This window comes from Bison bison, unplaced genomic scaffold (assembly GCF_000754665.1).
Source record: "Bison bison bison isolate TAMUID 2011002044 unplaced genomic scaffold, Bison_UMD1.0 scf7180017864035, whole genome shotgun sequence".
NCBI classification, from domain to species: domain Eukaryota; kingdom Metazoa; phylum Chordata; class Mammalia; order Artiodactyla; family Bovidae; genus Bison; species Bison bison.
In genome coordinates, this window is record NW_011494607.1 from 16,835,047 (window position 1) to 16,862,464 (window position 27,418).

A 27,418-nucleotide genomic window follows, 5' to 3' on the forward strand; every position below is an offset into this window, starting at 1 on the left:
GAAAGTGAAAAGTGAAAGTGAAGTCACTCAGTCGTGTCTGACTCTTAGGGACCCCATGGACTGCAGCCCACCAGGCTCCTCGGTCCATGGGATTTTCCAGGCAAGAGTACTGGAGTGGGGTGCCATTGCCTTCTCCGGAAATATAGTTTATATTTTCCTTTATTTAGTTTCCAGAATAACAACTTTTCTAAAAATACCACAAACTCGAGGATTTAAACACATAATCCACAGCTGTCTTTATTCTTTATCATGCCCAAATTTACCCAGCACTGGGGAATGGGAGCTCCTTACAGCAGGCTCCTGTGTTCTTTTGACACAACTCCAGCTTACTTGGATACCCTCCCTGTTTTCAGGTATAACAAGGCATTACAGACCCATCCTGTATACATTCTGCCTGAGAATCAGAATTGGTCATTTCTCCAGCCAGACTGACCGTATGTTTCAGAGAAAGGTATTTTTCTCATTTTTAATAAGTTCAATTATATATAGACCCAAACTTGTAATTTACTTGTATGTCCTCCATATCTTTTTCTGTCTTGATTGAAGGTTTCACTATATACTTACTCAGAAAACCAAACATTCCAAATCTTCTCTTCTCTCCATACACAAGTAACAATCCACTTTTTAAATGTACTTTTAAAATTTTCTCTTCCAAATTTACCCTTTTTAAATTCACTATCCCTATTTTAGTTCTCATTTGCTGCATTATTTACTTATACTACCATACTGGACTACTATCTCATCTGTACCCACTTCCTTTATACTACTTTCAGAAAAAAACTTTCTCAAACACATACATAATGTGTCACATTTTTGCTTTCCAATGTCTCTTGGATAAATCATAACTCAACTGCATGTTATCTTTAACCCTTCAAAATCCAGCCCTGGACTAACTTTTCTACTTTCTTCATCTCCCGTATTTCTCCACAGTCACCTCAGACCCATCATTTAGAACTATTTAACATAGTAGGCATAAATCATGTTTTTTCTTGTCTCTATACACTTGTCCAAAACACTATTCCTTTTGCTTGGATGCTCATTTTCTTCTGTACTTGGAAAATTCTACTTATTCCCCAGGCCAATTTAAAAAATTATGAGTTCATCAAGTCTTCTACAAGTCAGATACTCCTTCCTCTAGCATTCCAGAGTATTGTAACTCTTTTCTTTTTTTTCTACAATATGTATGCTTCTGCCTAGTAGCCTAGAAGCTACTCAAATGCCAAGACTAGTTCTATAAGATAGCATTAACTGTTCAATGTGTTGCAAGCAATCAGTAGTTGTTAGAAAACATTTACAAATGAAGATTTTAAAAAATACCTTTCTGGCACAATTCTGGTTCCTTTGCTTAATCTCACCCTTAAGAGAAAAGGGACGTCAGATGCTCCGTTCCCCTATGTCCATGCTCTTTAGACAATGTGAAACATAAAGATATTTTTTAGCTACTCTAATCTACTTTGAAAAACTAATTTTAAGAAATCTCTGTAATTATATATAATTAAACCCTAAAAACATTCCTCAAATACCATGTTCTAATTCTTCAAATTCCTGGAACAAATTCATACTCTATTTACTCACCAGGTTCTTACTGTAATATTCCCACAGAATGGTGACAATTGCAATGTTTGGCTCCCAGAAATCACAAAGGGTCAAACAACAGTGAAGATACATTCGTAACTGCTCTTCTAGTATACCATCCTAAAAAATAAACTGAAATTGTGAGGAACTAAATAATGACCAACACACATTATTATAACTTGACACTGTTGAATAACCTGCTCCTGAAAAGAATATAAATACATATTACCAAGTCATACCCATTTTCATCTTCAGACCAGAAGGTCTGAATCAGCATAAGGTATGTAACTTTGCTTTAGAGAAGGTTAATATGATAATTGAAATTACATAACTCAGTTTGACTTTTAACTCAATTATTTAACAACTGCAATAGGTATTTAATAACTGAATAGTGTCGAACCCAGAGACTGAAAAGAAACCCTAACCAGAAAGTAGCATAAGTTATCTAAAAATACAGAAGACTCAATCATACCTAAGTAATTCTTTATAGAAATATAGGAGTTATTCTAAAAACCAGAGCGTTGGCAGAGTACATATGTTTTAACCTTTTAGAATGTTTTAATAGGTAAGGGTAAAAAAGTGACACTTTAAACTTACATATCAAATAACATGCATGTTTGTTAAAAGCTGACATAACACTGAATTCCAGTCAGTTATTCAAAGCTTACTATGTATCAGACAGTATTCTAAGGTACTAGGGAGAAGGAAGGCGATGGCACCCCACTCCAGTACTCTTGCCTGGAAAATCCCATGGACGGAGGAGCCTGATGGGCTGCAGTCCATGGGGTCGCGAAGAGTCGGACACGACTCGGCGACTTCACTTTCACTTTTCACTTTCATGCATTGGAGAAGGAAATGGCAACCCACTCCAGTGTTCTTGCCTGGAGAATCCCAGGGACAGGGGAGCCTGGTGGGCTGCCGTCTATGGGGTCACACAGAGTCGGACACGACTGAAGAGACTTAGCAGCAGCAGCAGCAGGCATAATGAAGTTACACTTTGGGGAAAATGGAAAAAGAGGATACAAACAAGGATACAAACTGTTTACATAATGTAAACAGTTATAACTACTGCAAAAAGCAAAAGAAAAGCAGAGTAATGTGGTAGAGTAACTGACAGAGGATGTGGGTCATTTTTTTTATCAGGCACTACGAACTGAAAGGCCTTTTTGAGGGCTAGCAGTAGTAGTGTTAGTTGCTCAGTCGTGTCTGATTCTCTGCAACCCCATGGCTTGTAGCCTGCCAGGCTCCTCTGTCCATGGGATTCTCCAGGCAAGAATACTGAAGTGGGCTGCCATCTTACTCTTCCAGGGGATCCTCCCCACCCACGGATGGAACTCTGGTCTCTTGCATTGCAGGCAGATTCTTTACCATCTGAGCTTTTATGGGCTGGAATTTGGGTTAAATGATTGGATGGAAAAGAGCCAACCACATACAGAAATGAAAGTAAAGCACTGATGGCAGAGAAAATACATGGAAACTTCCTGAATTAGCAGTAAGCTTGGTATTATAGGATTAAGTCAGAGATAGTCAGGAACCATATCTCATTTAAGGCTTTACACGTCACAATCAGAAGTATGGACTGTATTTTAATTATGTTGGGAAACCTTTAGAGGACTGTAAACACAGGGGTGACATGAAATGAATGCTTCAAAAATGCTACACTGGATCAAGCAAGATGACAAGAGCAGATAAGAACAGAGGTATAAGATCAGTTAGAAGAGCTGAAAGAGAACTTCCAGTGTAACAGAAAAGCAGACAAAGGTTAAGTACAAAGCAGACATGCTGGAAATGTGACGGTGCCTGGGAAACATTATGCTTTAGGTAAAAAATTGTTGAATGGATTCAGTATTGTCTATTTTCAACAAAGGTGCGTGGTTATTTCATCACAGAAGATTAAAATGTCTCCTTTTTTCTACTTCCTTCTCCCACCAACTTAAAATTCTAGGAGATAACTGTGAAACTGTAAGATTAAGACAGGAAGACAATTTTAGAGTTATGTTGATGGAATTTGTTTATGACTTATATTAAGGTATGAAGGAAAGATAGCAATTCAGGGGAATTCTTAAGTTTTGGCTTAAGAAAATGAATTGATGGAACCACTCAATTCTTATGGTGGCAAAGAGCAGGGAAGGAACAGGTGAGAGTGCACAGGGCAACCAAGTACAAATATTACACAGACAATTTACGGGTCTATAGCTCAAGGAAAAAGGCAGAGCTACTGATACAAATTTGGATATTACCTTCATATTGATGGTTTTTAGAGCTAAAGGCCTATATAAGATCAATCTAGGAAAGACTGTGGACAGAAAACAGAAAAGAACCCAGAACTGACAGCCTATTGCTATTCCAAAATTTAGGTATCAAGAAAAAGGAGGCCTATAAGCAAAACCCAATGAAGTAGGTAGGAAACCAGGCATCATGGGCCCTGAGAGAAGTATTTCAGAAAGAGAAGGGGATCACCACTTTCTGTACAAAGTTACACAGCTTCATGGACACTTCACACACAGTTCTCACCTTCCTATCTACCTTCAAGTCTATGAGTTCCCTAAGGGCTGCGATAGTGCTCCCCAGGCCTAGCACAGTGCCTGCTTTACCGAAGAGACTCCGTAAATGTTTTATCAACAAAACAGATCTGAGTTCTAGTGTTTCTTCTCATCAAGTGGCTCTATGGTTTAGGGAAAGATATTTAGTTCCTCTGATAAATAAACTCATTGAACCCTCGTTGGTCACTAACGTTCTTTGATTTTATTATGAAAATATTAAACTAGATGTAGGTTTATTCTCATGGCACACTACTGATGTGAATTAAAACATACTAATTTAATTACACTGCAAGATTAAAAAGTGAATTACATGAAAAAAAGTGGGTTCGTTTTGAAGAGTTTTGTGTTGCTTTGTTTGGTGTCTGAAAATCATTTACATGTAAAATTCACAAAAAGGTATTTAAACCATAAAAATGTACAAAGTTTGGGAAAAACAAAAGGTTAAATACCAACTATGTGTCTGATATCATATGATGTTTTACGTATGTTATTCATGTATGTCTCATACCATCTGTTTTACTACACTCATTTTACCAAAAAAAAAACGGGCTGAGGTTCAGAAATTATAAATGGCTTACCCAAGTGCATATGGGAAGGAGTTAGGACTCATGACTCCAAAACTTGTTAGATATACTATACCACCTTCCAAAAACATGAGGGAAAAAAAAATAAACATCTAAATAAACATCTGATTGACACCAGATTTGATCAAGATTGCTCTTAGTGACCAGAACAAGATTTGAATCAAAGTTTGTGAGACCAAAGCCCATGCTCTTTCCACTGCAACCAATCAAGAAGAAATTAAATACAGTATCCTGGGGGATTTTTCCTCCCTTTTTTTTTTTTTTTTTTGGTTAAGGAAAGGAGATAAATTTCCCATCCTTTTCTTGCTAGTGGCTACAGATTAAAATGAAAAGAAATGTCTTATAAAATACCATTTTCTCCACAGTTCTGGCAGGGTAAGTCAGTTGAGTGTGACTTGAAAAGCAAGTTCCTTTTTTTAATTAATCACTGTATTTGTTGTAAAGCACATGCTCATGTTTTGTATATTCATCCATTATTTTGTTTAGAACCATGTTCCCTTAGTGCTTCTTAAAAATTTCCATTAAAAATTGTGTGGGTGGGCACACATCAGCTGAATTAAATGATTTGCCCATCTGCAAGTTCAGAAAGCCAAAGAGATAAGAATTTACAATAGTTAGAAGTAGAGGAGCCAACAGACATCTTAGTTCAAATTCATAATGGAAAAACAGCTGAAATATGGTGAGGAAGAATGTTTGAGAACACCTGAGTATATTAATTTCTTCCTACCTTACATTTTTCTCATCATAGACTTATTGGACAGAGAGAAGATCACAAAAACAAATTTAAAAAAGTGGAAAATTGAGATAGTTGCTTTCCACAAGTATTACCAAAACAGATCTTACAAATCAAAGTACATTACCAATGAAAGACATAACAGCAAAGAAGTTTCAAAAAAGAAAGTTTTAAAACAACAACAAAAAGCAGAGTTTTATTAAGAATCTTACAAGGTCAAGTGTTTTGAGGGAGTTTGGAATGACTTCCCCCGTAGGACTTCCCTCATGGCTCAGATGGTAAAGCATCTGCCTACAACGTGGGAGACCTGGGTTCGATCCCTGGGTTGGGAAGATCCCCTGGAGAAGGAAATGGCAACCCACTCCAGTATTCTTGCCTGGAAAATCCCATAGGCAAAGGAGCCTGGTAGGCTACAGTCCATAGGGTAGCAAAGAGTTGGATACGACTGAGAGACTTCACTCTGAAATGACTAAAAAACACATATGATGATTCAAATTCGAGCTCCACCACTTCCTAGCTAGCTGAGTGAACCTGGACAAGGCTTACTCTGTGTCCCAGTTTTCCTAATGTCTAAAATGGGACTTCACAAGACTGTCATGAGTGGAAAATGTACATCTAGTGCTATGGACAGTGCTCGCACAGTGACAGCTGTCGCTTTGAATTTTTTTTAGCTAAAACATTGAGTCTTGACAATCATATAATAAATGCAACACATTCACACTATTGTACCTTAAATGGATATATTTTAATTTTCTGAGTGTTGAAGCCAAACTCTACCTAAACCAAGAATTTTGATTAACATTATCTAAATCCACTCTCTCTGATTTTTAATAAACCAGAAGGCACGTGGGGCTCTTTTCCATGTAGATTCAAACCTACCTATCTCAAATCCAGAGCCCACGCTACTCAATTTCTACATTTATCACAAGATCCTGTGGGCTCTCTGGGTGTCTCATCTCAGCTGAATGAGTACATATAAACTATTTCATATAAAAAGCAATCCTAGAATACTCCAGTGTCTGCTGCTGATCTCTCAGTCCTTTCAAAAAGGATATCTTCCTAGAACTTTTGTTTTGAAAGATCAAAGGTAGGCATATTAAATTTGGGTATATTCCATGCACCAAATTGTTTTACTGAACTAAAAATAAAAACATTTTTTAGCTTATTTTATAGAAATGGCAATATAACAACTGGGGGTTCATTTTTTATGCATAACTAACTTGCCTATCAGAAACCATCTGGAGAATAAAACTTATGTTGAAGCTAAATAGTAACTATCAGTCTGATGGGATTTTATCAGGATTGGATAAAGAGAGTTAGCAGCTTCCCTGGTGACTCAGTGGTAAAGAATCTGTCTGCCAATGCAGGAGACATGGGTTCAATCCCTGGGTCAGGAAGATCCCCTGGAAGAGGAAAAGGCAACCCACTCCAGTATTCTTGCCTGGGAAATCCCATGGACAGAGATGCCTGACAGGCTTCAGTCCATGGGGTCACAGAGGCCGACATGACTCAGTGACTAAACAAAGAGACTTCAATATCCCAGTCAAAATCCCTCTGTCCAAAAACACAGTAATTCTGATTAGTAATTAGAAGATTGACCCACATTATTCAGAACTAGTCATATTCTGAGTTGTTTTTAGCCTTAAGACTCTCAGGATTATTTGACAAATAAAAATATTTTTTAAATATTAGGCTTGCTTAGGATTTCTTCTTGCATCCCTTCATGCCCTTTGAAAGACAATTGTTGTGAACTCAGAAAATAATGAGGCTTTATTTAAAAAGTGGCATAAAACTAAAAACGTCCCTTTTCATATGAAAATAATGATGTTGTAAAGGTAGAACAAATGTTTACTGTTAACATTCACAAATATTACACAGGATTACCTCAGAAGAATGTTTTTAGAGCAAATACTTAACTATTTAGTTTAAGCAAAATTTAACAATATATGTTCTCTTTACTAACAAAGCTCAGTGTCTGTTTCTGGAAGATTCTCCATGGCTACAAAAAGATTTGGAACGTTATTTGCTTAATCAAAACTACAGTGGAATGTCCACCAATTTTATTTGAAGACTGCTGTATATGTAAAACATTTTTTTTTAAATATTGCAAACAGACTCTTTCTTTCACAGTTGGAGATGAAGTCAAAGCACACAAGCATGTTCAGATTTTAATTTACCTCAATGGGGAAAAACAGATAATCAAACTGATAGCTCTATCCAAACATATTATTTATTCTTTATGACCACCTACTGAACCCACAAAATTGGTTTCAAAAACTCCAGCAAGTAGTCCTATACTACTTATAAAATCTAATTTGATACAACCAAGGCAAGACAAAATTGAGATTACTAGAGAGAATGGACTGCTTTTTTCTAAATATTACAATGACCTCTTCTCTCACAGGAAAGATATTTCTTTGACTTTATGCTAGACCTAAATTCACAGAGAAAGTTTCTTAGATTAGCTGTACTATCCTTGCTTCTAGGATGATTGACTTGGCCCAGTTTTCTAAGGTCTTCCCTGGTTTTATCACCAAAAAGTCCCACATCTTGGGAGATCCCAAGCCAGGTAAATCTACATGTCAGTCTACCTCCTTAAAAGAATTGGGGATGTATCCTCACAACCACTTTAGCAGATACCATTAAAAGACTGATGATGTAAATAATGGCCAATTTTAGGGATTCCACACATTCTTGAAGTAAAAAAAATACATGTCTGAAACTTTGAGCTACTAAAATCAGTATGTTCTCAAAAAGAACAGAGGAGAAAGCCAATTAAAATGATACAAAAAAAGAAACAACAATTTTTACAATGGTTGAGATTACAGCTCTTTTGCTTCTGATGCAACTGCTGTATTCAGAGTTCTTTGGCATTCTAATCTAGAATTCTTAGTTCATAACTAGAAGTTTTATCTTGTAACTAAATGTACTTATATTTTTACCTAAAAAAAATAAGAGTAATGATAATAGGGAAAACAAAATTTTAAGCCATTAAAACAATTTTCAAAGATATGGGTAAAAAATAAACGTATGTGTATATGTGTAGCAGTCTTATACTACTATATTTTTTATTCCTCTTCAGGTTTTTAACAATCCTCATTTCTTAAAAGAAAATGAGTCTATTACCCAAACTAAAAAAAATACTAAAATTTCCCTTTAAAATCTTACATAAACAACTTATGCCACAAAACTTTACAGAACTATAATACAATATGTTTAAAGATGTGATGAAGAGCACACTTAAAACTATTTTAAAAGGAGGTCAAATCTGACCTCTGGGCCATGAAGCACTGCATTAACAGTTCTGCAGAAAGAAAAATGATAAGCTATGAAATGAGGGCTCAGAAACTAGGACCTTATCAGTCAGAGTATGATTCAAGCCTGTAAGACAAATTGCTCAGCAAGGCAAGTCACCTTCCTGCTGTGACGAGGATATAACTGAATTTCCAATGCCACTGACTATCTCCCTCATCATGTCGCCTAGACTTGATATCATACAGTCAAGGAATGGCTGATTCTAAAGCTTCTGCTCCTTATTTTGAATACATTTTGTCAAAGTCACCAACTACGATAATTATCTTTGCCCTTTAACTGGCAACTCAGTGTTAAAATAAAAATCTTCAAAATAAAAACTATGATACAAAGACCCTGTATTAACAAAGAATGATGATTCTTATCTCAGGCTTCTAATAAGTAAACCAAGTTTGTTATTTAAATCATTTTAACGGTTTGCTTGGTTCTTAAAAATAAAATCTGTAACATAAAAATTTAGCAAGGCCCACAAACCATCTCACTTTAAATGTGTACCTGAACACTGATGGACTTTTTCAGCAGTTCTTCTACAAAATTCCAATTTGATTCCATTTGTCTCTAGAAAGGGAGAAAATACTGCATTAAAATTATTGCTCTATAAATACTCCAATTATCAGGAGTTGTTTTATTAAAGTGGTACTTCTATAAAATTATAAACGTTTTAACAAATAGTAAACTTTTGCTGTCAATTATTATCTAATAGGAAAAAAAAAACACCTCTAAGTATATTTTAGAGTCTTTTACACCACCAAGTATCTTCCTTATTCTGTACTTTACTCAGTAGAGATTTTTACCTTTGTTTTATGCTAACGGCCTCAAAATGGTCTACTCTAGTAAACAAGTAACTAAAAAAATTATTGTAAAACAACTTTTACACACTTGGTACCTCATTTAGCCAGTGGTCACTTACCAGGCAACCTGAACTATCCAGAAGCCTCTACAATAAAGAAGAAAGATAAAAACGACTCAAAAAGCCAACATCACAAAGGCTAAGCAATAAGAACAACTCTACTTTTCCCAAGGAAAAACCTAGAGGAACTTTTCACAGGATGCCTGGTTCACTTGATTCCCAGGTGGGTCAGTGGTAAAGAATCTGCCTGCAGTGCAGAAAAACCAGATTTGATCTCCAGGTCAGGAAGACCCCCTGAAGGATGAAATGGCAACCCACACCAGTATTCTTGCCTGGAGAATCTCACGGACAGAGGAGCCTGGTAGGTTATAGCCCACGGGGTCGCAAAGAGCTGGACACGACTGAGCACGCATGCTAGTTCACTTGATATTCAGTTCCTAAAGATTTGGATATGTGGATACTGGTCAAAACCAGAAGCAAAGAAAGTACATTCACAAAGATGCAAATCACAGCTAGTTTCAAACAAGGGAAGAACAAAAGGTACAAAAGCAAGCCTGAGACCTCAGAAAGCTAAGCCAGAGGCCTTAAAGACTAAAGGCAAAGAGTTTCCTCACACCCTCCTATCCCTATCATAGCATCCATGCTGTTCATAAGGATGAACTCCAGTGACCAATAAAAAGTTAAAGAACATTCAGATTTTAAGTGGCTGGATAATGCTCATATAAGATGGATGCTAACTACAAGAAATTACTGAACAAGTATTTCCTTAATAAAGGTGCTTAGTGACTATGGTAGCCAGCTCTAAGACAGCCCCTAGTGATCTCTGCTTCTGGGAATTCATGCCCTTATTCAATCCCCTCCCACACTGTACCAGAGTTGGTCTATTAACCAGAGTTAATAGAAGAATACCAGCACTAATAGTACTGAAAGTATGTCACTCCCAAGATTAAAGGACATTGAAGATTCTGTCTTAATGACAATCTCTCTCACTGACTACTGGGAAAAGTTATGCTAAGAACAGTACCAAAGAGGCTTACATGATGGGTAATTAAGGCCTTCTGTCAAGGTTAGCGAGAAGTAAACCCTCCAGCCCTAGAGATTGAGGTCCCAGGGGACAGCTTGATTACAAACTCACGAGATTCTGAGCCAGAACAACCCACCTAGGCTTCTACTGGATGTCAGACCCTCAAGAACTGTGTGAGATGTTCATTCTTTTAAGGAGCAAAATTTTGTTCCACATCAGTAGATAACTAGTATTGTACAATGATGTAGTTTTTAGAAAGGAATTATTGGTTTTCTCAAATATATTTATGTAAATAAAGTACATGCAAAATATTTATCAGGAAAAAACATGTAGTACAGAATTTGCCCTGGACCAAAGAGAACTACATGGACATCATCAGATGGTCAATTCTGAAATCAGACTGATTATATATTCTTTGCAGGTGAAAACAGAGAAGCTCTATACAGTCAGCAAAAACAAGACCTGGAGCTAACTGTGGTTTAGATCATGAGCTCCTTACAGCAAAATCAAGACTTAAATTGAAGAAAGTAGGGAAAACCACCAGACCATTCAGGTATGACCTAAATCAAATCCCTTACGATTATACAGTGGGAAGTGACAAATAGATTCAAGGCATTGCCAATAGAGTGCCTCAAGAACTATGGATGGAGGTTTGTAACACTGTACAGGAGGGGGTGACCAAAACCATCCCAAACAAAAAGAAATGCAAAGAGGCAAACTGGTTTTCGGAAGACGTTTCACAAATAGCTGAGAAGAGAAGTGAAAGGCAAAGGAGAAAAGGAAAGATACAGAGTTCCAAAGAATAGCAAGAAAAGATAAGAGCTCTAAGTGAACAATGCAAAGAAATAGAGCAAAACAACAGAATGGCAAAGTCAGGAGATCTCATCAAGAAAATTGGATACCAAAAGAACATTTCATGCAAAGATGGGTACAACAAAGGACAGAACAGCGAGGACCTAACAGAAGAGATTAAGAAGAGGTGGCAAGAATACATACAAGAACTGTACAAAAAAGGTATTAACAACCCAGATAACCACCATGGTGTAGTCACTCACCTAGAGCCAGACATCCTGGAGTATGCAGTCAAGTGTGCCTTAGGAAGCATTACTACAAAGCTAGTGAGGCTGACTGAATTCCAGCTGAGCTATTTCAAATCCTAAAAGATGATGCTGTTAAAGTACTACAAGCAATATGCCAGCAAATTTGGAAAACTCAGCAATGGCCACAGGACTGGAAAAGGTCAGTTTTCATTCCAAACTCAAAGAAATCAGTGCCAAATATTCAAACTACTGTACGGTTGTGCTCATTTCACATACTAGCAAGTTAATGCTCAAAATTCCCCTGCATACCATCACACATTGATGCTAACAGTTTAGTTTCGTTTCAAAAAATTAAAACCATGGCACCCAGTCCCATCACTTCATGGCAAATAGATGGGGAAACAATGGAAAGTGACAGACTTGATTTTCTTAGGCTCCAAAATCACTGTGGATGGTAACTGCAGTCACAAAATTAAAAGACGTTTGCTCCTTGGAAGAAAAGCTATGACAAACCTAGCCAGTATATTAAAAAGCAGAGACATCACTTTGCAAACAAAGGTCTGTACAGTCAATGCTATGTTTTTTCCAGTAGTCATATACGGATGTGAGTGTTGGATCATAAAGAAGGCTGAGCGCCCAAGAATTGATGCTTTCAAATTGTGGTGCTGGAGAAGAATAATGGGGAGTCCCTTGGACAACAAGGAGATCAAACCAGTCAATCCTAAAGGAAATCAACGCTGAATACTCATTGGAAGGACTGATGCTGAAATTGAAGATCCAATACTTTGGCCACCTGATGCAAAGAGCTGACTCACTGGAAAAGACCCAGGATGCTAGGAAAGATTGAGGACAGGAGAAAAAGGGGGCAACAGAGGATTTAATGGCTTGATGGCATAAATGACTCAATGGCCATGAGTTTAAGCAAGTTCCGGGAGTTGGTAATGGACAGGGAAGCCTGGTCTGCTGCAGTCCAGGGGGTCACAAAGAGTCGGACACAAGAGCAACTGAACTGAACTGAGTCTCCACGTCCAGCCAACTAGGTAACCTGAAGCAATGCTCATTTTAAGGATGTATTTCACACCTTTATCTAATCACTATTCCAAAAGTTTCAAAGACAAGAATAAGCTAGCCAGACTGATTGTACTGATGATCCCTGTAATGTCCCAAAGTAATTATTCTCTTTAAACTATATTTGCTTTTAAAATAGGTGATTAAAATTGTAAGAGGTAACACTCATTAGGAGCAAGGCAAGGATGCCTACTCTCACCACTTTTAACTGGAAGAAATCAACATTGTCAAAATGACTCTACTACCCATGGCAATCTACAGATTACCTATCAAATTACTCATGTGATCCCTATCAAATTACTCATGTCACTGTTTACAGAACAAGAACCAAAAAAATTTTATTTGTATGGAAACACAAAAGACCCCAAATAGCCAAAACAATCTTGAGAAAAAAGAATGGAATTAGAGAAATCATGTGCCCTGACTCCAGATTATATTAGAGACCTATATAAATAATTTTTTTAAAAATGTGGTACTGGCACAAAAACAGAAATATAGATCAATGGAATAGGATAAAGTCCAGAAATAAACCCCCACACTTCTGGTCATCTAATCTATGACAAAAGAATATACAATGGAGAAAACAGCCTGTTCAACAACCAGTGCTGGGGAAACTGGGCAGCTGCATATAAAAGAATGAACTGAGAACATTCTCTTAACACCATATACTAACATAAATTCAAAACGGAATAAAGACCTACATGGAAGACCAGATACCATAAAATACAGGAACACTCTGACATAAATCACAGCAATGTTTTTTTGGATCCATCTCCTATAGTAATGGAAACAAAAACAAAAATACACAAATGAGAGCTAGTTAAACTTAAAAGCTATTGTACAGCAAAGTAATAGAATGGGAGAAAATATTTGCAAATGATGTGACTAACAAGAGATTCATTTCCAAAATATACAAACAACTCACATAGCTCAATATCAAAAAACCAAACACTCAATCAAAAACTGGGCAGATGACCTATACAGACATTTCTCTAGAGAAGACAAACAGATGGCTAACCGTCACACGAAAAGATGCTCAATATTACGAATTATTAGAGAAATACAAATCAAAACTATAATCAGGTATCACCTCACATGAGTCAGAACAGCCTTTATCAAAAAGTCTACAAATAATTAATGGTGGAGAGGGTGTCGAGAAGAGAGAATCCTCCTACACTGTTGGTGGGAATGTAAATTGGTATGGTCGCTATGGAGAACAGTAAGGAGTCTTCAGTCTTTATAAAAGTAAAAATAACAGTTACCATATGATCCAGCAATCCCACTCCTGAGCATATACCAGAAAAGACAAAAACTAATTCAAAAAAATACACATACCCCAATGTTCATAGTAGCACTATTTACAATAGCCAAGACATGGAAGCAACCCAAACGTCCATCTACAGATGAATGGATAAAGATGTTGTGTGTGTCTACATACACACAAAGAAGTATTACTCAGCCATAAAAAAGGATGAAATAATGCCATTTCCAGCAACACAGATGGACCTAGAGATCATACTAAGTGAAATAAGTCAGAGAAAGACAAATATTATATATCACTTACATGTGGAATCTTAAAAAAATGATACAAATGAACTTATTGACAAAAAAGAAATAGACTCACAGACATAGAATACAAGCTTATGGTTACCAAAGGAGAAAGGGGGAAGATATAAATTTGGAATACAGGATTAACAGATATACTCTACTACATATAAAATAGATAACAAGGACCTACTATATAGCACAGGGAACTCTATATTCAGTATTTTGTAATAACGTATAATGGAATGGAATATGAAAAAGAATACATATAACTGAATCACTTTTCTGTATACCTCAAACACTAGAAATCAACTGTATTTCTAAAGAATAAAAGCAAAACACATGGCTGGGGTTGTAAGAAGATAACACATCTATGTTGGGAGATAAGCATTAAACAGAAATATATGAATATATAAAGCCTCGACAATGAAAAGTGAGATACCAGATTTTTCTTACAAGCCAGTATTAAGCAATTGGCAAGTTTTTATTTAAATACACATACAGCTAATGTCTAGTTTACAAAAACTTAAAAAAAAAAAATTAACCATATGTGAAATCGACCTAAAAAAGAAAGATTTCACGTTAACCTTCAGGGCAAAGCAGTTTACATTTAAAAACTGAAACATCTTTATGATTATCACAAGACTGGAGGTAGTTCTCCGCTGCAGAATATATGACTAATCACTGTTGCTTTCTATCATCCTCTCACACCAGGTAATTCTTTAGTGAAATAAAGCATGATCAATGCATAACCATTCTCCATACAGTAGCTGGCTATGCTAATACACCATAAGGAGAAAAGAAATTCAGATAATTTTCAAAACTCTTTAAGTAGCTCTCAGACACAAATTCAGAGAAGGCAATGGCACCCCACTCCAGTACTCTTGCCTGGAAAATCCCTGGACAGAGGAGCCTGGTGGGCTGCAGTCCACGGGGTCGCCAAAGAGTCGGACACGACTGAGCGACTTCCCTTTCACTTTTCACTTTCATGCATTGGAGAAGGAAATGGCAACCCACTCCAGTGTTCTTGCCTGGAGAATCCCAGGGACGGGGGAGCCTGGTGGGCTGCCGTCTATGGGGTTGCACAGAGTCGGACACGACTGAAGCGACTTAGCAGCAGCAGCAGACACAAATTAACATCTTATATAATCTCTGAAAGAATGAGTTAATATATCCTTATGATCAGAGATTAAAATAATTATATGATTTATAAACCAAATTGAGAAACTTTTGAGAATAAAGGGAGAAAAACTAACCAGATGGGGAATAAGGGAGAAATGGACACAAACTGGGATTGTCCCTGGCAAATTGATATACATGGTAACCTTCCCAGAGACCTATCCATATCCTCAGACAGTCCCTAATACTGAATTTATCTAAGTAATAAAAAATAGGTTGTTATTTTTTATTAGTAGCAACTATTTTAGTAGCTACTGTTTTTTAGTTGTACACAGTACAACTACTATGTACCTCAGTCTCTTTAACTGTAAAATGGATATAATACTAATCTCTAGCCTACTTCATTACACTTCATTGAGATAAAAACCAAATAGTCACTCTGAGATATTAAACACTTTGCAAATGCAAAATGCTGAAGGTATCAACCCTAAAGAAAACTATCATTAACTGGAGAGTTTGAGTGTTTCTTTTAAAGCCATTAAGAAATCAAGAAATGTCTGAAACTCTTTGAGGACTCATGAATAAAGGCAGAATCTATTTGATATATATACACATGTATGACACATCTTTATTATTTTTATTATATAAAAGTAGTTTTTTCCCCAAATACTCTGGCTCTCTTTTGGACAGGAAATGGCAACCTATTCCAGTATTCTTGCTTGGAGAATTCCATGGACAGAGGAGCCTGGCGGGCTACAGTCCATGGAGTTGCAAAGAGCCGAACACGGCTGAGCAACTAACACATGGTTCTCTTTCCTCTAAATCTCTCTAGAACTTCTACATAATTTTAAAGATTAAGATTAAAAAAATATGTATCTTGACAAAAGCAAATCAAATCATAAAAGAACTACTGGCAATATTAAAAGACATAGGTTGGGTTCAGTTCAGTCACTCAGTCATGTCCGACTCTTTGCAACCCCATGAATCGCAGCACGCCAGGCCTCCCTGTCCATCACCATCTCCTGGAGTTCACTCAAACTCACGTCCATCGAGTCGGTGATGCCATCCAGCCATCTCATCCTCTATGTCCCCTTTTCCTCCTGCCCCCAATCCCTCCCAGCATCAGAATCTTTTCCAATGAGTAAACTCTTCTTCGCATGACGTGGTCAAAGTACTGGAGTTTCAGCTTTAGCATCATTCCTTCCAAAGAACACCCAGGGCTGATCTCCTTCAGAATGGACTGGTTGGATCTCCTTGCAGTCCAAGGGACTCTCAAGAGTCTTCTCCAACACCACAGTTCAAAAGCATCAATTCTTCAGTGCTCAGCTTTCTTCACAGTCCAACTCTCACATCCATACATGACCACTGGAAAAACCATAGCCTTGACTAGATGGACCTTTGTTGGCAAAGTAAGAAACCCAAGTAAAACGGTAGGTGCTGCCAAGAGGGCGTCAGAGGGCAGACACACTGAAACCATAATCACAGAAAACTAGTCAGTCTAATCACACTAGGACCACAGCCTTGTCTAACTCAATGAAACTAAGCCATGCCACGTAGGGCCACCCAAGACGGGCGGGTCATGGTGGAGAGGTCTGACACAATGTGGTCCACTGGAGAAGGGAATGGCAAACCACTTCAGTATTCTTGCCTTGAGAACCCCATGAACAGTAGGAAAAGGCAAAATGATAGGATACTGAAAGAGGAACTCCCCAGGTCAGTAGGTGCCCAATATGCTACTGGAGATCAGTGGAGTAATAACTCCAGAAAGAATGAAGGGATGGAGCCAAAGCAAAAACAATACCCAGTTGTGGAGGTGACTGGTGATAGAAGCAAGGTCCAATGCTGTAAAGAGAAATACTGCATAGGAACCTGGAATGTCAGGTCCGTGAATCAAGGTAAATTGGAAGTGGTCAAACACGAGATGGCAAGAGTAAATGTCGACATTCTAGGAATCAGCAAACTGAAATGGACTGGAATGGGTGAATTTAACTCAGATGACCATTATATCTACTACTGCGGGCAGGAATCCCTCAGAAGAAACGGAGTAGCCATCATGGTCAACAAAAGAGTCCGAAATGCAGGACTTGGATGCAATCTCAAAAATGACAGAATGATCTCTGTTCGTTTCTAAGGCAAACCATTCAATGTCACAGTAATCCAAGTCTACGCCCCAACCAGTAACGCCGAAGAAGCTGAAGTTGAACAGTTTTATGAAGACCTACAAGACCTTTTAGAACTAACACCCAAAAAAGATGTCCTTTTCATTATAGGGGACTGGAATGCAAAAGTAGGAAGTCGAAAAACACCTGGAGTAACAGGCAAATTTGGCCTTGGAATATGGAATGAAGCAGGGCAAAGACTAATAGAGTTTTGCCAAGAAAATGCACTGGTCGTAACAAACACCCTCTTCCAACAACACAAGAGAAGACTCTACACATGGACATCACCAGATGGTCAACACCAAAATCAGATTGATTATATTCTTTGCAGCCAAAGATGGAGAAGCTCTATACAGTCAGCAAAAACAAGACTGGGACCTGACTGTGGCTCAGATCATGAGCTCCTTATTGCCAAATTCAGACTGAAATTGAAGAAAGTAGGGAAAACCACTAGACCATTCAGGTATGACCTAAATCAAATCCCTTATGATTATACAGTGGAAGTGAGAAATAGATTTAAGAGACTAGATCTGATAAGAGTGCCTGATGAACTATGGACTGAGGTTTGTGACATTGTGTAGGAGACAGGGATCAAGACCATCACCATGGAAAAGAAATGCAAAAAAGCAAAATGGCTGTCTGGGGAGGCCTTACAAATAGACGTAGGTTAATCTATTCTAAATACAGACAATTCTTTCACTATCCTGATCCAGAGCTAATAAAAGCAATAATGTCCTATGGAGTTCTCTGTATGAAATAGAAGAGTGATTTCAGCAATGGCAACTGAGGGTTGTACCAGTACAATTCAACACTACAATAGTAATAGTAATGATATATATTAATGTGGCTAGATTACCTACCATACTGGGAGTATGTGGGGGTCAATATCAACCACTACTAAAATGTACTGCTTATTGAAGTAAGTGTTAATGGCAGTTTCAGCAAGCATTAATAACTTGAAAGCATATTACTTGAAGAGGCAGCACAATTTATTTCATGAGTATCCTATCATGGGCACCTATTATTATGATAGCCACTCAACAGGAACTCATGAAGTGCTTAACTAATTGCCATATTCATTTACAGTGATTTAAAATCAGAAATATGTATTTGGAAGAATTAAGGTAAGAGAAATAAAAATGCTTATGCAAAGACCTTTGAATTATAGGTAAATTTTTTGAGTTCTTTGTTGTTCTAGTATTTTAAGAACTAAAAGAAGTGAAACATAACCATATTAACTCCATTAAGATACTCAATAAGAGCACTTCTACAGTAATAATAGCATTTATCATTTTCCATAGACCAGTATGGGAAGGACTCACAAGCATAAACAAAGGACATACGATCTTTCTCTGAGAAGCTCATTCTATTATTCTCTCTCAAAGAGTCAGTAAAATGCTTAAATACACTGAAACTGAGCAGTATGGACTTGTCAGAGCACTTTCTGACTTAACTTACTTTATCTTGGGCTCTCCTAAAGGATCTTTTATTATTAAGGGATCACTTGGAGGCCCTCTCAAGGCCCTTTCCATTTCTACAACACTATGTCAACACTAACTGACCCTCAGATTCCATGGATAATTTCTGGGCTCTGTCCAGTATACCAAAAAGAGAAAAATATGTGAAGTCCATCAAGGAACACGTTTCATAAAGCAGTGGTTTCCATACCTGATGGAGAATCACGGAGCTTTTCAAAAATAGAACTCCCAAACTCCAGACCAAATTATAGTACTAAAACAGGATCTCCAGATTTTAAAAAATCTGAATTTTTACAAGCTCACAGAGTAGGCCTGTTGATCAGACAGCTTTGTAATCATCCCCAGAAAAAAAGACCAATTTTGAAAATATAGACACATTGGTTTCAAGATTCTAGATGCTTACTTTATGGAACTAATGGGTTTATACAATACTATACTACTTCTGAAGATGGAAGAAGTTATATACAAATAAGGTTTCAAATGAATACATCAACCAGCTGGTTTTATTTCATAGCACTTTTTAAATGAAAAAAATGTTTCTAACTAGAAACTAACATACTAGTTAAAATCTTTTTTTTTATTTGAAGTAAACTTCATGGTTGTTTAACATATTAAAGTATCTTCCCCCAAAACTTCTCTAACTCATTTCTGGAGATGTAGGCTTTCCTTTTGGCAATCTTAAGAGATTTTAGTTATCACTTTTTAAAGATTTAGAAAGATCCAGCATGTCTAATTTCAAAAGCTTGTTAAATTATTGTTTCTGCTCACTTTCTAATTTGTTTACCAAAAAAATGTATTAACAATAATTTAAGAAAGTTTAAAAACATAAAATCTTACCATTTCATCTGGTGTTCCATGGCGATCGAACTGATAAAATGATGCTACATGAGTAATAATCCACCAACTAAAACCCAATGGGTCCCTGGGCTGGACTATAAGCACAGATCTTCTCTGGTCATTTGATTTTTCAAGAAGTGTTTTGAGTAGTTTATTCAACCAGTTCCAAAATGACTATGGAAACAGAGGTATTATGATTTAGTTAAATTCAATCACTGATCCAGAAATCTTGATTTGGGTTTTTTCCTTCATATTTATAAGGAAATACAAAAGAATACAAAACACATATGTAAAACTTAGAGAATAATAAAAATACCCAGGTTAAAAACTAGAAAATGACTAGCTCTTGCAACTCCCACATCTTCTTCCATCCAGGGGTAACCATTATTCTGACTTCTTTATCATTCCCTAGTTTTGTAAATTTTGCCACTTAAATATACAAGCCTTAATTACATGTTGTCTGGCTTCATCTTTTTTTGTGTGTTTGTATTCTCATGTAGCTTGTTTCCATTGTTTAATAACTTGATATATATCTTGTCATATCTTTTACTATCAGTTCCAAATTCTTCTAAACTTTGTTTTAGATTCTCTTATAAGCAGCTTACAGTCTTTGACAGTATATGTTTTAAATGAGCAATTAGTAGTCCATTTGCAGTTACTGTAATGACTCAAATTTAGTTTTAAATCTACCACCTTATTCTATATTTCTATTTATACACCTACTTTTCCCATCTACACCTCCTTCCTGCCTTCTTTCGGGTTGACAATTTCACTATTTTCCCCTTTATCAGGCTGCAAGTTAAATAATCTACTTTTTCTTTTAGTGATACCCTAGAAACAACAGCATACATTCAAATATCTCGGTAAGTTCACATATATCTTGCTTTTCTCTTGGACTAAACAAAGACTTTAAAATTCTCATTTATGCCCCACCCAATTTATAAGCTAGTATTACTGTGTACTTTATTTCTTAACCCCACTCGATTATAATTTATACACAACATTTACCACTTTCATTACTCCCTTCCTATAGCTCAAATAACCTTCCTTTTCACTTTGGCATTATTATTATTCTACTAAACTTATCTTTCAGGATTCCCTTTAATTTTGCTTCATTGAAAACTGTTTCATCCAAGTCTTGAAAGACTGTGCTGGATGAAGAATTGTATGTTGAAAATTAGTTTGTTTTAGTAAAATGATGATACCATTCCCACTGGCCTCTATGGCTGTTGAGAAATCAGCTGCCAGTCTAATTGCCACTCTTTTCAAAGCAGCATTTTTCTGTCAGAATGCTTTTAATCTCTTCTGTCTCCAATGTTATTAAAATTTATTATTAAAATTATATAGAATATTTTCACTGTCCTAAAAGTCCCCTATGTTCTGCCCACCCCTAGAAGCCAATGATCTTTTTACTGTTTTCAGTTTTGGCTTTTAAAGAATGTCATGTAGTTGGAATCATACATTGTGTAACCTTTCAGCCTAGCTTCTTTCACTTAGTAATATGCATTTAAGGTTCCTTTGGCAACCCACTCCAATGTGCCTGGGAAATCCCATGGACAGAGGAACCTGGTGGGCTACAGTCCATGGGATTCTAAGAGTCAGACACCACTGAGTGACTATCTCCACCATCATGTCTTTTCATGGCTTGATAGCTAATTTCTTTTTAGTGCTAAATAATATTCCATTGTCTGAATATACCACACTTTATCCATTTACCTACTGAAGGATATCTTGGATGCTTCCAAGTTTTGGCAATTATAAAATAATTGATAAATTAAGCTGCTATAAACATTTATGTGCAGGTTTCTATGCTGACATGCGTTTTCACTGGGTAAATACTAAGGAACACAACTGTTGGATCAATGTGTTAAGACCACACTAAGGTTTGTAAGAACAGGGCAAAATGTCTTCCAAAGGGGCTGTACCATTCTATATCTCTACCACAATGAATGAGTTTCTATTGTTTCACATTCTCAACAGCATTTAGAGTTGTCAGTGTTCCCAATTTTGGTCATTCTAATAGGAATGGTATCTCTTGTTCTTGTTACTTTTCCCTGAATTTGTAGTGTCTTTAAGGAAATTTAAAGCTCAATTGAGCTTCTGACTCAGAGAGCTACAGAGGAGTTTTTTTTTTTTAATTTATGCATAAAGTCTTGAAAATAAGGAAGAAATCATTCTAAACTCCTACCTGAATAAGAACATATAAACCACTTTCTTTAAGTATCATTTCACAATTAATTGTATACTTCTGCATATGGCTATTTCTCTTTTCCCCCTAATCCAGAACACTTGAAATAAAATAAAGTCCCATTCTGAAGACTGATTCAAAGTGAGGTAAAATAAAATTTGCCACCTTCCCCTTTGTGTTTTTCTTTCTCCCTCCTTGAAATAAGATACTGTAAAATTGATTAATAAATCTAAATCTGCCTCATTTCCTGACTAAATGTTTCTTGAATTACAAGAGCATTTTTAAAGTACTTTAGCCTAACGGATTCTTAATAGAAGAAAAAAAGAACTTGAGAAGATAAATTATGAGTCAAATCTCATACCTGTCCTAGATTTTTCATATTGCCAATTTAGGGTTAAAAATACAATAAGTATTTAGTATTCAGTGCTGTTTATAAAGAAAACAACTTTGTAAGATTTTTTTTTGCCAAACCAACTGCATAAATTCAATATAAGGGTTAGTAACAATAACTAATAGTTTTATAACTTACTTCTGAGAGAGACCATTTACTTCTGTGATTAAGGAGGTGAATGAGTAGAACCCATAATTCTTTAATGCATGGACATGGGCAATGGTGACTCATTAATGCCTCAGAAGGCCTAACCTTCAGAAAAGAACCAAAAGGAGTAAATTACAAGATAGCAGAATTTTACATGCCACATATCTCCCCTCAAATGTTCTAAAAGATTGATTTTGATGACTTAAAATTTATGCTCAATTATATAAAATTGCTTATAAAAAACATACCATTTCATTAACTTTTAAAATAAATTTCCATGTAAAAACAAAAGTACACAATGAATTTATTCCCAACTTAAAAAAAAAAACTGCTTTAATCATCTAGTCCAACGGAGAACAAAGTTGTTCTTTAAAGGGCTAAACAGTAAATGTTAGAGTCTTTAATAGTGAAATAGCCTTTGCTACACTACTCAACTCTGCCATTGTTCTGCAACTTTAGTCATAGACAATGGATGAATAGGATGGGAATGTGTTCCAGTAAAACTTTATTTACAAAAAGTTGATGTGCTAGATTTGGCTACGGGTCATGGTTTCCAAACCTTGATCTAATCCATCAGCCAAATAAAAAGATTTCTAAGAAAATGATTAGAAAATAAGTTTAAATTCACTGTAATTGAGACTAAAACTTTTTATAATTAAGCAAATTTATTAGGAATTCATAAAGATTAGACAATTTTATCATTTTTGTAACAAACATATTCTCAATGCTCCTAAATATACCCTCAGTGGCATACAGAGAATATGCACTATATTTTCAAGGACAGCCAGACTTCTGAAATTCAAGTGTTCATTATTTCCCATATTATACAATTTTCTAACATAACATAGTAAAATAACCATCAAGATATTACTTTATCATATCTAGTTAACCTACTAATTACATTATAAATACAGACTAGATTTAGACAATACATAAAACATGATCTAAATTTTAAAAAATTAAAAATCCCAATTTCCCATAGGTAACAGTTATGCTTGTAACCTGAAGTTCTGACAGTCAACAGACTTCCACTGACTGAAAATAAATGTATACCATAGCACTTTTAAAGCACTGCTTTAAGCACTATGATAAGTAATTTAGTAAAAACACATAATGTCCCCCAATTCTAGACCTTTTATGAAAACAAGCAAACAAAACCACTCTTTAAATGTGTCAACTAACTTTAGCTAAGTACTCATTTATTTTGTTATATAACAATAGATTATTAAAGGGCTGGTCTCTATTTGAAGAGAAATTTCCAATCATCATAAACATTGTTTTATTTACTTGACCAATAGAAAAGTGTTTAAAAAAAAAGCTCTAAGACACTAATTCTAGCCTGTTTTAAATGTTTAACTCAAATTCTTTTCCCAACCAACTCCCAAATAAAAGTAAATATAAAATTAGAAGAATTAACAAATAAATCATTTTAGGTTAAATTCTTATAGAACAAACCACACTCATTAAGTCCTGACTATTGTCATTAAATACCAAAAATGCAAATAAACTCTTAAGGCATTACCTTGTCATACCTGTTGAGGGACAGGTTTATTAAATCACAAAGAAGATTTTCACAATGTTCTTCAAACAAGCTGACATTGGTTAAATTGTCACCTGCCAGATTCATAAACTGATGACTATATACAACTTGTTCTAAAAATGAAATAAATTCTGTTTAAAACTACAGCAGATTTTACTAATTCAGAAGGAAGGGACTGTACACCTTTAAATTAACATAACACAACTGCAACAGAAACAGTTAAAAGAAATTTTTTTCTGCAAATAAAAGTTAAATGTGAAAACAATTGCTTTCTTATATGAGCAGTGATGTTTCAATCCTCCCAAGTACTGTTTAATAGATTTTCTTTCCTTAATATGGCCATCTAAAGAGCAACAATGCAACAAAAGAAAAAAATATATAAGAAGGTAAATATAGAAAATCTTTACCTATATTTCTAATCAATAATGCCTTTAAAACATTCTTCTTTTAACAAATACTGATAAACTAACCATGTGTAATTGTTTTTTGGCATGAAATAGGACAAACCAAGGTAACAGATACCAAAATTTGTACCTGTGTCAGAGTAAGTTCACCTAACTACTGCTTTAAAAAAATATTATTTGAAGTAGAGTCGACATGAGAGAGGAAATGACATTTGTGTATACAATTCTATGTTCATATGTATCCATGTAAGTGCTCACATACACACACGTATATATATATGTATTTTTGCATTAATTCATTTGAAAAATGGGTACTGAGGTACAGAATGTCTTTAAAACCCAAATAATTAATAATTTACAACTAGATAATATTTATAAAGAACAAGACCAAGAATAAATAGGCAACATGTGAAATAAAATTTTACCATCCATAATATATACAAACTACTTCAAATTAAAGAAAAACAGGAAAGACTGAAACAAAAAGTAATGCAATATATGCTTTGCAAAATATAATGAACAAATTAATAAAGCAAATATAAAGATAATAAAATTAAAGATGCTCAACTTCACTGATAATCAGGAAATTACAAAACAGATTCAATATCATTTTTCACATATAAGTTGGCAAAAAATAGAAATAATAATAGCTACTACTGGCAAGAGTATGAGGCAAAGATATGCTCATGGTTAAGTGTATAAAATTGGGGAAACTTATTATACAACACCAGAGCAGCATATACAATATTAGAAGTGCAATATGCTACTTCGATTCCAAAAACCTATTGTACAAAATAGCCTGTACAAGTATTTGAAGATGTATATACACACAAGGATGCTCAGTGAAATGTAATTTGTAATATTAAACAGAAATAACAAATATTAAAAAAGAGTTGGCTAAAATTATGATAGGTCCATAAGATCTATAACAAACGAATCAAGTAAAACTGTATGTACTAACATGAACAGATCTCTAAAAGCACTATTAAATAATACCCTCCACAGAACAATATGACACCACTTGTGGTTAGAAACAAAAACAAAAATTCTACCTATATATGTTTCTATGTACGTATACTAACAATAAGTACGGATGGATGGATAAATGGACCATTCTTTCCGGTACTTATCTCTAGAAAAAAGAAGTTAAGACCTTCACTTTCTAGTTTCATTACTGTTTGATTGAAAATAATAATAACTAGAAAACACTTACTTGTATAATCTTAAAAAACAATTTAAACATGTTTAGATTCAAAAAAAGGACATAAACCAGAAATCTATAAACTTACTCAATTTTTCACCAAGCATGTGAAGAATTTCCAGCACCAGCCAATGGATATCTAGGTGGAGATGTAGTAAATGCCATGATGGTGGGTAAAGCTGTGAATGATATTATCAACTGTGACTGAAAATTCATAATACTTTATTAGGTATTTTATAGCAAGTCACAATAATCTTCCCTAAGCACAAGTTAAACTACCACTATTCAAAAGTGCAAGGGAAACTTCTGTCTTGTTTGTTAAGAGGCTTTTTTTCACTAGAGATATTTAAAAGTAGGATATAGGATATACTCTTAACTGATGTTGCAGACAGACCCACCTCGGGGCTGCTTAACAGAACAGACTTGCACAGTAAAGGTAGCTACCAACCAAGAGATATTCTACTACAGCTGCAAACCAGTAAATGAATTTTTTTAAAACATCACTTTCATGATTTTATTTTAGACTTTAGCCAGGAAATATGGTTTTAAATGTAATGAATACCTAGGAACGTCCATAAAATATTTTAAGGAGAACTTTTAAATCATTTTAAGACACTACTGTCACGTCCATAAAGAAACTAAAGTTAAAAGTGGTGAAGAAATTTACCCCTCAATTCATTCCTTAGGATTCAAACCTAATTCTATTCCATTCAAAAGTCAGTGCTCTTTACTGTGCATGCAGGTTATCAATAAATTTTCTCCAATCAACATTTTGATTCACTAAAATACAATGATTTGTGCTTTTTTATTAAGACATCTAAGAATGATGGAGAGGGATCTTGCCTTATCAAACATACAAACAAAATAAAACACTAGTAAAACAACATTGGCTCAGGAATAGATAATAAACTGCAAACATAGGAAGAGAAGAGTGGACACATATTCAAATCAGCAGGGAAAGTGTAGGTCATTCAGTAGGAGTCAGGATGATTAACTTATTCATTTGCAAGATACTAGATTTCCTACTTCAAGGTATATTTTTTAAAACATGAATTAGAGATAAATATTTAAAAGTATGTATTTTACAAGAGCATAGGAATTGTATTAAAGAAAAAAATTGATAAATATAATTTTACAGAAAAAAATGATGTACCTAGCAAGTCAGCTTAATTGCTGAAAAAGATAAATGAAAATATTTGTAATACATAATACCAAGAAATAATATTACTAATTTTAAAAAGTCCCTTAAAAAGAATAAAAGACAGATGTTCAACTAAGAATACCAATTAAAGCATTTTCTTGCATATGAGAAAGGCAAAACATAAGAAATACATAAAGTCTTGAAAGATGCTATTTCATGATTTTTTGGTTTTGCTGATGTTTCAGAACAGTATTTCAGTGTATGGCTATTTTGTTTATGTGCTGGTGATTCCATTCAAAGTAACCTATACTTTCAACAAGTCCGTCTAATTAAAAGCCTATGAAAGGTAAACCTTAGGTTGAGGACCCTTGCATGGATCTTTTAATTTCTGCTTCTAGATAAATTATTTTTATTTTTCTTAAGCATTCAATGGATATTCAGAAAATAAAAGCCAGTCCAATTTACAGAAACTAAAAAGGAAAATTACCCTTCTCCTTACAATCCATCCATGAATCTTTATTAATTGACATGATTAAAAA

The 27,418-nt window shown here is 35.3% G+C and overlaps 1 protein-coding gene across 1 annotated transcript in view; it reads right to left on the reverse strand.

The window, feature by feature from the left end:
- Positions 1-27,418, reverse strand: part of MMS22L (MMS22-like, DNA repair protein) — a 121,678-nt gene that overhangs the window by 81,744 nt on the left and 12,516 nt on the right. Inside the window, exons 7-12 of the mRNA XM_010834759.1 lie at positions 25,827-25,917; positions 24,116-24,246; positions 22,585-22,698; positions 19,868-20,041; positions 9,243-9,305; positions 1,576-1,695 (exon numbers count right to left, since the gene is read on the reverse strand). Of these exons, the coding sequence (XP_010833061.1) occupies positions 1,576-1,695; positions 9,243-9,305; positions 19,868-20,041; positions 22,585-22,698; positions 24,116-24,246; positions 25,827-25,917 (693 nt within the window). The remainder of the gene's footprint in view (positions 1-1,575; positions 1,696-9,242; positions 9,306-19,867; positions 20,042-22,584; positions 22,699-24,115; positions 24,247-25,826; positions 25,918-27,418) is intronic.